The sequence below is a fragment of the Carlito syrichta genome, unplaced genomic scaffold, assembly GCF_000164805.1.
Source record: "Carlito syrichta isolate Samal-C Ts95f unplaced genomic scaffold, Tarsius_syrichta-2.0.1 Scaffold302399, whole genome shotgun sequence".
Classification (NCBI taxonomy): Eukaryota; Metazoa; Chordata; class Mammalia; order Primates; family Tarsiidae; genus Carlito; species Carlito syrichta.
The window spans coordinates 300,072-313,206 of record NW_007246495.1 but is presented as its reverse complement, the minus strand read 5'-3'; the positions used below and the strand labels follow the sequence as shown (position 1 = coordinate 313,206).

At 47.4% G+C, this 13,135-nt stretch overlaps 1 protein-coding gene across 1 annotated transcript in view; it reads right to left on the bottom strand.

Moving 5' to 3' along the window:
• KCNK10 (potassium two pore domain channel subfamily K member 10) overlaps positions 1 to 13,127 on the bottom strand; it is a 164,077-nt gene extending 150,950 nt beyond the window's left edge. The window contains exon 1 of the mRNA XM_008056569.2: positions 12,675 to 13,127. Coding sequence (XP_008054760.1) covers positions 12,675 to 12,726 — 52 coding nt within the window. The 5' untranslated portion in view covers positions 12,727 to 13,127. The remainder of the gene's footprint in view (positions 1 to 12,674) is intronic.
• Between the last annotated feature and the right edge of the window lie 8 nt (positions 13,128 to 13,135).

Genomic DNA, 13,135 nt, shown 5'->3' with positions numbered 1-13,135 from the left:
GGCTAATTTTTTTATTTATTGTAGAGATGAGGTCTCACCAAGTTCCCCAGGCGGGTCTGATTGGGTTTTCAATCACTGAATCTGTAAAAGAGGTGAATCACATTCAACCTTTGGCTTTACAGTGGGAAAAAAAAATAGGGCATATTGTGGGATCAATTGTTTTTTGTTGTTGTTCATGTGATACAGATTTCCACATAGCATGGGGCCCTGCCCACACAAAACAGGTTCAGCAGACACTTTTTGTATTTGGATAATACAAAAAGTTTGGGTGAATAGGTGTACTGAAATCTGTTATAAAACCATATGGTCTGTATCGCATACATCATCATCATGCTCACTGTCTTTCTAGAATAATGTTCTGAGAAGCTGGTAAAAGAAAGGGTAAAAATGGAGTTAAATAAACCATGGCTCTGTGGTTAAGTGGAAAATGCAGGCTTTAGCAAAATTAAACAGGTTTCTGTGCCTGCAAGATTATCAGAGATAGGCATACAAGGCTGGGGCTGTAAGTCAGACAGACCCAGGTTCAAGTAATAGCACTACTAAGTAACTTGGGGCAAGTTACTTAAGCTCTAAAGGCCTCTGCCTTCTTATTCAGGAACCAGGGATAATAATTTCACCTGTTTCTTTGGATTATAAAGAGGATTATATGAGATGAGGACTATAAAGCACTTAGCCTGGCACTTAGTACCTATTCAATAAATAATAGAAAAAAATGCTTACGGTGATTTTAAAATACATCCTCAAATTCTTTGACACCCCTTCTTTCCAAAGCAAGCACCAACCTCCCCCAGTACAGACTAACTAGCGATTCCCGTATAATGAAAGGAACATGGTGGTGGTGTCAATATGTGATTTTTAAGATTAGGTCATACAAGGCCTTGCCAGTTCCACCTTGTCCTCTCAGGAATCACTTGCTCAAGGGGAAGCCAGGCACCGTGTTGTGAGTATACACAGGCAGCCCATCGAGAGGCCTACAATGGGCAGGAAAGTAGGCCTCTCCCCAACCAGCAGCAATTTGCAAGTCCCATTGAGTGTACCATCGTGAAAGCAGATCCTCCAGCCCCAGTAAAGCCATCATATGACAGCAGTCTAGTCAACATCTGACCACAACCACATGAGACACTCCTAGCAGATTCCCAGCTAATCTGTCCCCAAACTCCCGATCCATAGAGATAGTAAATACTTATCATCAGTTTAAGCAACTAAATGTTGGGGTTATTTGTTACACTGTAATACAATAACATACTACCTAAGACTAAGATCTGTCAACAACCAACAACCCAGCATCCTCTTTTTCCACATCCATGGCAGAGCCAGCCCAAGTCTTCCCATAAGCTCCTCCTATACTGTATGGAGGGTGTCATCTTGCCCAGAGTCTAGGCTAAATGTAACATGCATCTAATCTCCTATCACTTCATTGTAAGTATGTATATGCTGAACCAGAGATGTCACAACTACTTCCAAGATGGCCTCAAATTCCACCATGGGAAACTAATGCCTTTGGCCTAAGGCAACATTCTCAGTGAACATGATGACTCGCCACAAAGGACTGAGTACCCATCATCCTGCAAACTGACTGGACCATGAAACTATTTTTCTTCTTAGAGTATCTAATGAGACTAGTTTGTGTCTCATAGAACACACTTGGGGAAATGCTGGTCTGGAATTTAACAGCTTCTAAAACTTGTTCATATGTATCTCATTTGATCATCTCAGCAGCTGTGAAGTGGGTGTTACTGTGATCTTTATTTTACCAAGGAGAAAACTGCGACTCAGAAAGGTTAAGTGACTTGCCCAAGTTCATACAGCACTATGTTCTAAATATTCATATGTTGAAATCCTAATCCCCAAGATGGTGGAATTAGGAGGTGGGAGCCTTTGGAAAGTGATTAGGTCATGAGGGTGGAGCCCTCACGATTAGAATGAGGGCCCTTATGAAAGAGGCTCAAGAAAGGTCCCTGATTCCTTCTGCCATGTGAGAGCACAGCAAGAAGGTGCCACATGTGAGTTAGAAAGTAAGCCCTCACCAGCAGCCAAATTGACAGATACTTTGACCTTGGAATCCTCTGGCCTCCAGAAGAGTGAGAAATAAATTCCTGTTGTTTATAGGTTACCTAGTTTATAGTATTTTGTTATAGCAGTCCAAATGGTCCAAGACACACAGCTAATAAAACCAGTAGAACAGTAACTCAGACTCAAGTATTGTGACCAAGTCCTGTTCTTTTGCTTATCTTCTTCCTAGTTTAACCAGAACAGCTTAGGTATCTTAAACCTGGACTAAGAATACTGGGATCCCCCCGAGAGTCCCAGGAGGAGGGGGAAACTGCCATGGGGCCACCCTCCCAGATGAGCTAGTCCGTGAACCAGATGCTTCTGATAGACTAGGATGGAGCCTCCTCTGACTTCACAGGTCGCCCCCACAACCGTGATAACAGCATAGTGCCCCACGCACGGAGCCCTTACAGTGATGCAGCAATCTTCTAAGAGTTGTGCATTATCACTTTCTTGAATCCACACAACAAGCCGGGAAAGTACTGGCTGTGATGATCTCCATCTTACACATGAGAAAACCAAGTCACCGAGAAATGAGGCAGCTTTCCCAAATCCGCCTCCAGTCGATGCTGTGGCTTGAACAAGGACCCAGGCAATCTAAGACTATCAGGAAAAGAAGAGCCCTCAACAACCCAGCTCCCTCCTTTCCATACAAGTGGCAGAGCCAGACCTAGAACCCAGGTCCTCCTACCCTAAGCGCCTACACTGTACCCTCTGTCACCCTCTGGTGACATCGTGCCCAGAGTCTAGGTTAAATGCCTATCACATGCATCTAATCTATCACGTTATTGTAAGAACGTTATGCTGAGCCAGAGCTGCCATAACTACAACGGGAGACCCAAACAAACCCCAGAATTTATTTAGAAAAAATTGTGTATTTATTCTTCATGTTTAAACTTCAGTTACCTTCAAAGTACTCTCCATTTGATTCAATATATCTATCAAAACACTTTTTCCACCGCTCAAAACAGTTTTTGAACTCATCCATTTTGATGCCTTTCAGTGCTTCTGTTGTTTCAGCTCTTCCACATAGGCAAAACATTTCCTTTTGAGGACTTTTTTCATACAGGAAAACAAAAAAAAATGTTGCTTGGGGCAAGATGGGGTGAATAGGGAAGGTGGGGCAAGGGGGGTCATGCCATGTTGGGTCAAAAACTGCTGAACACTCAGCGTGATGTGAGCAAGTGTGCTCATAAATCACTCATCATGAAATGGACCAATGTGATGGAAGAATCTCCAAAAAAAATTCACTGAAGCCAAACACAGCATCTCACAACAACACTAGCTGGTACACTGATGCCAATGGGTTCCTAGAACACATTTAGCAGGAAAAGCCTGTACTGCAAGGGACCAGTCCTCCAAAAGATAACTCTGGGGTTTTTTGGGAGGTCCCCCCTCGTACTTCCCTGATGGCTTCAAATTCCACCATGAGAAACATGCCTTTGACCTAAAGCGACATTCTCAACTAGTAGAATCCAGGAGTTGACACAGGTTGATCCATGGTTAAAATTGGTAAGAATAGACTGTCCCCAACTTGCAGAGAAAAAAAATAAGTTAATAAATAGAATCTTTTAATCACTAGAATTTTCCTCCCATCAATTTTTCTTAAGCATTTGGTGCCTGAATTCTTGTGTCATACAACAAATGAATGAATGTTCAATGGCAATTATTTTATCACACCTAATACCAAGTATCTCTGTTCTGCCTGTCAGACTCATGTCACCTTAAATGTAATAAGTTGTGCTAGTTATCTTTATCCTGACAAAATATTTGATGTGTTATTATTTGTGGGCTGCTTGCATGTAAGAAACTCATTTTCCTGGTAGTAGCATTACTGCTGGCCTGCCTGTCTGAATTACAAATGTTGGCATTCAAGGCCTGTCTGCAAAGGTTACTGTGACTTCCAGGCTCTCCATAACCCTCACAAATCTTCATTTTTATCTTTAAGCATCTCTTTTTAAACTGCAGATACCACCAGCCCCCTCTACATTGGGTAGTTGAATTTTTTTTAAAAAAAAAGGATCCTTTGTAGAAGAGGTAGCAATTAAGATCAGAACTCTGCAGGAATTGGGGGAGAGGGCAGGATTGGGAAATGAAGGAAGAAAACAGGAAAGAGAAAGAAGTTTCCTGTAACCACCTGGGTTGTGTATGGCTGCAAAACCTGTTTGCAGGATTGCAAAGGATTGAAAGGATTCCAATCCTATGTTTTCCCACCAATCCAGTCTGCTTCAAAGTCACCTCCATGGAAAAGGGAAAAGTTGAGACCAGAAATGTTGAGTAGCATGAAACCAAAAATCTCCTGAAAGCCTGCCCACCCCAGCCTCATCCCTACCACTTCCAATGCCCACCCCTCCCCACCTCCCTGGCTCTGGGAACAGCAAAGAAAGAGAAGGCCATTCCCCTCAGGACCATGTCCTCCCTTGCCAATGGTTCTGGCTCTCATCCCCTCCCTCCAACCCTAAATGGAGGATTGGGAAGTCAGGTTTTATTTTCTTTTCTTTCTTTCTTTTTATTTTATTTTATTTTATTTTTTGTCGGAGTCTCACTCTGTTGCTCAGAAGACAGTGGCTCACCGCAACCTCAACCTCTTGGGCTTAGATGATCCTCCCACCTCAGCCTCCTGAGTAGCTGGGACTACAAGAGTGTGTCACCATGCCTGGCTAAATATATAAATATTATAGAGATGAGGTCTTGCTATGCTGCTCAAGCTGGTCTCAAACTCCTGGGCTTAAGCAATCCTCCCTCCTCAGCCTACCAAATTGCTGGGATTATAGGTCATCATGCCTGGCCTCAAGTTTTATTTTCAATAAAAGAGAGAAGAAAATATCAAATGTGTATTTCTCCATTCTGGGTGATGGTCAATAGCCTGACACAGATGAACCACAAATCTCCACTGAGGACATTCCTAGGACCAGAACCCAGAAGTGGATGTGGTTGCTTTGACCCCAGAATTCTTATGGAGAGAATCGGCTGGGTGGGTGTAGCCAGCAGGGTAACTGAACTCCTGGTGCCATGCTGAGGCAGCTTCCATAACTATGCCATGCAGAGTCGAGTGTGTAACCAACTCTAATCTTATCTGGGTCATCCGGTGGGTGCCCATCATAACAGAATCCAAGACTGTCACTTTTAGCTGCCTTTCTGCTTCAGCCCAGGGAGTTGTCCAAACTGAGTCCTCCTGACGGGTTCTTGGTAAAATGGCTTGTGTATTATCATTCAACACTTCCTCTAATTCCCTGTGGACTAAAAGTAAAAAGGAATCCACTATCTCAGTTGTGGTTGAAGTTTCCCAACTGCGGGCAAGACCATACTGTATTTTTTAAATGCACCTGGTTTAAGGTGAGGTTCATATGCAGCCAATACACAGAAGTTTTGGAATTGGGATGGAATAGCAAAGCCAACCTGCCTGTCTTAAGTCAACCCAGGGAGTGATCACTGGGACTGGCAAAAGAACAGTGAACCAGAAAAGAACCCTCAATCCAAATCTTGGCCCAGACAATCTTTGGTACATTGCTTCTTGATACTTTCTAGGATAATCATGGTAATTTTGACACATCTTTAATCCCATGTGGGATGCTGCTCCCTGAAAGTTGGATAGTAAATCAAAAATAGATGATTTTCGGCCAGGCACAGTGGCACACGCCTGTTATCCCAGCACTTTGAGAGGCTGAGGAGGAAGGATCGCTTGAGGCCAGGAGTTTGAGACAGCCTGGGCAACATAGTGGGACCTCGTCTCCACAAAACATCAAAAAAAATTAGCTGGGCATAGTGGTATGTGCCTGTAGTCCCAGTTAGCTGGAAGGCTAGGGCAGAAGGATTGCCTGAGCCCAGGAAGTCGAGGCTGCAGTGAGTCATGATTGTGCCACCCCAAGGCAAAAAAAAAGGATAATTTTCTTTCCAGAAAAGCTAAGCTATGCTAATGTGTGCTTGGAAACCTATTAAGGAAGGCAGCACTTAAGAGACCCAGCAAGGTGAATATGACTCCTGTCCACAAGAGACAGAAATATTCTTTTAGTCAGGACAGCAGAAGGGAGACCCAAGGGTCTTCACCTGAGCTCACCGGGGATAATAAAAGTGTCAGTCTATACAAATACAAGCTGCTGACAATAGCCATCGACTGACCAACAGAAAGACTCCTCGCTCCAGATGGCTCAGAGAAACCCCTGAATACACTTTTGTGTAAGTAGGAGTGGGGGGGAGGGGTGTGAACAGAAACCCTGGAAGGAAGGAGAACTCGGAGGAGGCCACCCTGGACACAGGCATCAAAAGGCCAGGGTGAGACTCCGCTCTGCCTGTTTGCAGTTTGGGACGGCAGATAAATCATTTCTCATTCCTACATCTTAGTTTACACTTCAGTAAAACTAAGACTCTGAGATCTACAAAAAGCAGCGTTGTTTAAAGGACAAATGAGATCATTTGTAAAAAGCATTCTGTACACTGAAAGGTGCTGTATACAAAAGGTACAGGCTGCTCTGGAATTTTGCATTAAAGTCTGTACTAAAAGTGCCACTTTAAAAAAAAAATCCAATTCTACACCTTTGCTTCTTTCTTAAATGGATGCAGGTACCTAAAAACAGCCACACTTCAATAGTCAATAGGAGTCACGTGATTAAGTGAACACTGACTTTGTCTTTTTTATTTTTTATTTTTTGAGTCAGGATCTCACTCTGTTACCCAGGCTGGAGTGCAGTGGCACAATCACAGCTCACTGCAGCCTCTACCTCCTGGGCTCAGGCAATTCTTCCACCTCAATCTTTTCAGTAGCTGGAACTACAGATGTGCACCTTCATATCCAGCCAAAATTTTTTTTTTCTGTAGAGATGAGGTCTCGCTGTATTGCTCAGGCTGGTCTTGAACTCCTAGATCCAAGCTATCCTCCTTTCTTGGCCTCCCAAAGTGCTGGGAATACAGGCGTGAGCCACCACACCAGACCATGACCGTATATTTGTCAGACTGGATCAGTCCACCCATCCATCCCCTCCCTATCCCCATCCAGCCTTCTCACTCCTGGTCAAAGAGAGGAAAAGAAGGAAAATGGTGTTTCTGGAGGCTTTAGAGGACAGGAGACTGCAGAGGAGTGGGAGCATCGGTGTCCTTTCTGATATTCCACTATACGGTGATAGTCTTCCTCTCTCTTTATTTGTACTTTCCATTTGTGGCTTACAGAAGTCCTGGAATTTCTTTGAAACATGAAGCCCTGGTTCCTCTCCAATCCCTCCCACTAACCATCCATTCATTCAGCAACAGGTTACTGAGTGTCTGCTGTGGGTCGGACATGTCCCAGGGCACTGGGACACAGACAGTCCCTGTTTGTGCAGCTCACACTAGTGAAGGAGGGACGACTGGCATCCAATGTGACACATGAGTGAGTGAGATGGTTTCAGACCATGACAAGTGCCAGGAAGACAACTCAGCAGGTGGCATCACAGAAAGTGATGGACACGGGGTGTGGTGGCTCATACCTGTAATCCCAGTACTTAGGGAGACAGAGCTGGGAGGATGGCTTGAGCCCAGGAGTTCAAGATCAGAAGCCTGCCACGTGAACATGCATGAAAAGCAGTGACAATTGCAAGTGCAAAAGTCCTGAGACAGGAACAAGCGTGACCTATTTGAGGAACAAAAGGAAGCCACCAGGCCCAAGGTCAGATAAGAGGAAGAAGCTGGAAAAACAAGGTCAAAGAAGGCACCCTTCCACACAGGAGGAAAGTGCAGCCCAGAGAGGCCAAGTGAGCAGCCCAAAGTCACACAACCAGCTATTGCTGCACCTGGTCTCATAACCTCACTCGTTAGTCCCCAAATCCAGAGTGTTTTACACCACATTGATTTGCTTGCCTCTAGTCAGGGAAATACTGTTTGCTGGCCTTATCAGTTTTTAAAAGCTTCTAATTTACATGAGGCAAGAAGATACCAATTTTAAGCAGAAAATCATAGACAGATGATCCTGGTGATCTAAATTGCATATTCATTCTACGATAAAAGCTAAGACTTCATGTCAGTCTGCTTTTCTGTGGGTCCCACACACAGTAACGCCCTTTGTTGAAGTTTCTATGAATAGAGGAAGGCCAGAGCTCACCAGAGAATAATCAATTTCCATTTAGGTCTATTTTTCTCACCCCCACCTCTTGGTGTTTTGCTTAATTCATCCAAGTGCAATCAAAACCAATCTACTCTCAAACCACCTTCGTTTTGCACTATTAAACTGTCAGGTTGTGAGGCTGTAAGCAAAACATTGCAATTACAACTTCCTTCCACAACTCATGAGTACCCCCATTTGAAGGTTCAAGTCTGTTGATGTACAAGCCCTACAGTCTAAGTACAAGTCACCTCCTCAGGGAAGCCTTCCCTGACCACCCACCATCCCTGAACCTTGTCAATCTCTTCTATCAGGCATCTTCTTAAAACTCTGACACAGGCTGGGCATGGTGGTTCATGCTAGGAATCCCAGCACTCTGGGAGGCTGAGAGAGGAAGGCTGCTTGAGCCCAAGAGTTTGAGACCAGCCTGAGCAGCACAGCAAGATCCCGTCTCTATGCAGTCCATGTGATGTGAATGTCCTTCTGCTCCCCCATTTTATGGCGGGGTTACCTTCATCTTTGCCTTGGTAAACATTCTTGATCTGCATTAACCTGAGCCTCCAAGAATTAGACTCCAACTCCATCCAGAAGCGAAAACACCACAGGGAATATGAGTTCCTGGAGAAAGGAATCAGTAGAGGAATGTTCCCTCCCCTCTCCTTCACCTCCCTCCTCCTCCCCCTTCTCCTCTTCTTCATCCTCCTGCTCTTCCAACCCCTCTTCCACCTCATCCTCTCTATTCTCCTTTTCTTTTTCCCAATGAGCTTCTCCAGTCCTTGAGTTTAGGAAGCCTCACAAGGCAAGAGCCAAGGTCCCAATAACTTAAGAAACATAGACTGGAGGCGCATTTAAGAGCACAGGTGTGCCGGTATGGTGACGCACACCTACAGTCACAGCTACCTGAGAGGCTGAGGCAGGAGGATTGCTTGAGCCCAGGCTGCATTAAACCGTGATCAAACCACTGCACTTCAGCCTGGGCAACAGAACAAGACCCCAACGCTCAAAAAAAGAAAGAAAAGGAAAAAAAAAGAGCCCAGATTCTAGTCCAGCTCCACCACTACTAGCCATGTAACCTTGAGCAAGTTACTCAGCCTCTCTGTTTCTCAGCTTTTTCATCTGCGAAATTAGGATAAAACCTTCCTCCTAAGATTTTTGTGAAGATTACAGTGACATATGCAAAGCATTAGACCAGTGCCTGGCACACAATTCTATACAGATGTGAGACATGTCACTCTACTCCACACACACCTCATGCCTCCACCTCTGCCACTCCTGCCTTCAGGAACAACCATGCATGAAGTCAGAGCAGTGCACTGGAAAGCAGCTTGGTGGCAATGTGATGGCAATCAAGTGCCCTGTGGGACAATGACACTTGCGCTACCAGGGAAGTAATGTGAAAATAATAGCAGGAAATAAGGTGCATGGAACACCCGACATGCAGCAGTTGCTCATTAAATGCTGTTATTTTTATGTTTAACACCATTGGTTGTAACTGATGATGCTATTTGCATGCTTTTATTCCCTATGTCAGGCTGCAAAATGTGTAAAATTCATCTGTGCTTATCACTATAACTTGAATATATAGGATGACAATCTGATAGAAATGTATCTTAATTGCCCAAGGCCAGAAACTCAATACCAGCCTGGGCAACACAGTGAAACCCTCTCTCTACCAAAAATTTTAAAATATTAGCCATGGCCGGGCTCAGTGGCTCAGCTGTAATCCCAGCACTTTGGGAGGCCGAGGTGGGTGGACTGCCTGAGCCCGTGGGTTCGCGACCCACCTGGGCAATTGGTGAGACTTCATCTTTACAATAAATCAAAAATTAGCTGGGCATGGTAGCACGCACCAGTAGGTCAAGCTACTTGGAAGGCTGAGAGGGAAGGATCGCCGGAGCCCAGCAGGTCGAGGCTGCAGTGGCCGGGAGTGGTCACTGCACTTCAGTCTGGGTGACAGAGTGAGATTCCAACTCCAAATATATATATATATTAGCCAGGCATGGTGGCTTATGCCTATAGTCCCTGCTACTCAGGAGGCTGAATGGGAAGGATCACTTGAGCCCAGGAGGTTGAGTCTGCAGTGAGCTATGATAGTGCCACTGCACTCCAGCCTGGGTGACAAAGTGAGACAGAGAGAGGGAAGGAGGGAGTAAGGGAAGAAGAAAAGAAGGAAGGAAGGAAGGAAGGAAGGAAGGAAGGAAGGAAGGAAGGTAGGAAGAAGGAAAGAAAAAAGAAGAGAGGGAATGTAGTTGAAAAACAAAGGCCAACTTCACAAAACCCAGCTCACGGCACTCAACCTCTCCCAGAGTTCCTGGAAGACCCTGGCCCACACCTAGACAGCTGCCCACCTGACATCCTTGGCTGATCGGGGACATCTCCCACTCCACAAGCCCCAAACAGAACTCGGGAGCTCATCCCTCAAACTGGTCCTGGTTGCCGTCCTGGCCATTCCAATCCCTCTGCCCTCCTCCACCACGCCACATCCGTGGGTTCCACGTCCCCCACAGATCCCTGCTCCGTCTACTTCTCCACGCCCACAGCAGCCACCGGGTCTGGCCACAACTGTGCCTGGTCCCCACAGCCAGAACCACCCGGCACTTCTTTTGAAACTTAGTCCAGATCACATGGCCCCTCCTCTTGAAGCCCTGCCCCACATCCAACAACACAGGGCTTTGGAGTCTCGCCCTGTGGACCACCCCAGTCACATCTCAAACACAAGCCCCTTGCTCTCTGTTCTAGCCATGGGAAACTCCTCCAGTTCCTCAGATACAGAAGTCCTCCTGCCCCAGTTCCTTAGCAACTGCTGCTCCCTCTTCTGAAACAGTTTCCCTCCTTCCTAGACAATTCTTACACATCGTCCAGGTCTAGTACAAGTGTCACCTCCTCAGGAAAGCCTTCTCTGACTACCCATCGTCCCTGGTCCTTGTCAATCTCTTCTATCAGGCACATTCTTAAAACTCTTATGCGGGCTAGGCATGCCCAGCTCATACCTGTCATCCCAGCACGTTGGGAGGCCAACATAGGAGGACTGCTTGAGCCCAAGAATTCGAGACCAGCCTGGGCAACACAACAAGTCCTTGTCTCTATGAAAAAACACAAAAATTAGCTAGGCATGGTGTGTGCCTATAGTCTCAGCTACTCAGGAGTCTGTGGTGGGAGGCTCACCTGAGCCCAGGAGGTTGAGGCTGCGGTGAGCCATGATTGCACAACCGGGGTGACAGAGGAAGACCCTGACTCAAAAAGAAACAAACGAACTCTGATGCTTTCCTTCATGAAACATACACAAACTTTTAATTACACTCTTCTCCATGCAATTTAAGATTTAGGTCTGTCTCACTCTGTACACGCCAAGAAGGCAGACTTTTTGTCTTTTCTGTGTCTGATTCTACCTCCAGTGCCTAGTACAGTGCTTGGTATGTCATATGTTTTTCAGGGATGCCTCCCCCCCAAAAAAAGTCAAGACACAGCCCCATATGTCCAGAGATTCCAAGTAGGAATGAAATAAAAGGTTTGGATTGTATTTGAGGTGTGTTTAAGAAAGGCCAAACCTCTACACTGGCTCTGTAATCATCAGTCAATTCATAAGATATTTACTCAACAAATAAGTAGGTTTCCTCTCCAGTCTGGAGAAAAAGAAGACATGCGCTCATAAACAAATACACATACACACACAAATAAACACATTTCAACCTGACACACGCAGAGGCGTTGCCTGGATCCGCTTAGCTCTCAGATGGGCTTAAGAGAAATACTGAAAAGCGTTCTTGTCACAACTGGACACACGGTTCCAACTTGCCCGGCCCTGACATCTGCATACTAATCGCAGGCACCGGCACGCACGGATCTGTCTTAATCGCTCCCTTTCCCGCCTTGGGAACCTGGTCCAACATCCGTCAAAGCTTGTCAGCCGCTCGGCTGCGGGAAGGGAGATCTCACCGCGGGCCCCTCCCCAGCCCGTGCCGACCCCACCCTCCTCGCCACCACCCCTCCTCCCCCTTCTACTCCGACCTGAGCCTAACTAGCTGCCAGGTTTGGTACCAAGATAGGGAGCCTCTGGAGGCCCGGTGGGCCCCATTATCCCGCGCGCCCTGGGAGCCGGGTCACCCCCGGGACGGCGGCTGCAGCTCCGGCCCCGGTTGCTGCCAGGAAACCTCTTCCGTTGAGAACGCCCCGGGCATGTGGCGCGGGTCCGGGTCCAAGGGGAGGCACCCCACCCATCTGCCAGGGAGACAAAGATCACCAGAAACAAAGGACGCGCACACACACACAGACGCTCGCACTCCAAGTCAAAAGCGAATGCCAGCACTTGGTGCCGTGGCAAACCCAACGGCCAGCTCGATCTGTCTAAACGGATCGTGGAACAACCCAGGAGGGACCATGACGCCGGGAGAACGACGGGCGCTTCCCGGGTTCGGAGCCCGCGCTCCCCCGCCCTCCTCCCGCCCGCGCTGCGGTTCCCGGGCGCGTCCGCAGCCTCGGGACAGTCGTCGCCGAGGATCCGGGCGCTTCCGCCCGGGAGGCGCGCGCACGACCCGGAGTACGAAATACCAACCTTTGGGATCCCAGTTCACCTGTTTCCTTGGAGTCTCGATTGGAAATTTCATTGCTCCGTTGCCCAGAGGGAGAGGAAATGAAAAGAATGAAAATAATAATAAAGTCCTCGAGCGCGGCGCGCCGCGGTGCAGCGGTCCAACAAAACGATCTCGGGGGTGGGGAGTCCTGGGCTGGCTTGTGGAGGGACCCCCGAGAAGGAAGGTGGGTGACACGGGCTTGGGGGTGAGTTGGAGGCGGCTGAGTGCTTGCGCCGGCGGGGAGGGGTGGCCGGCCGCGGCCCCGCGGATAGGAGGAAGAGTGAGGTCGCGAGGGGTGGGTGGAGGACCAGAGGGAGGCGCGGGAGGATGAAGGAGCCACGCCGCTCCCAGAACGCAGCGCTGGCAGGTGGGGGCCGCGCAGCCGGAGGACTGGGGCCGGGAAGAAGCCCACTGCAGTGTCACTCCAGCCCCGAGGCGTGAG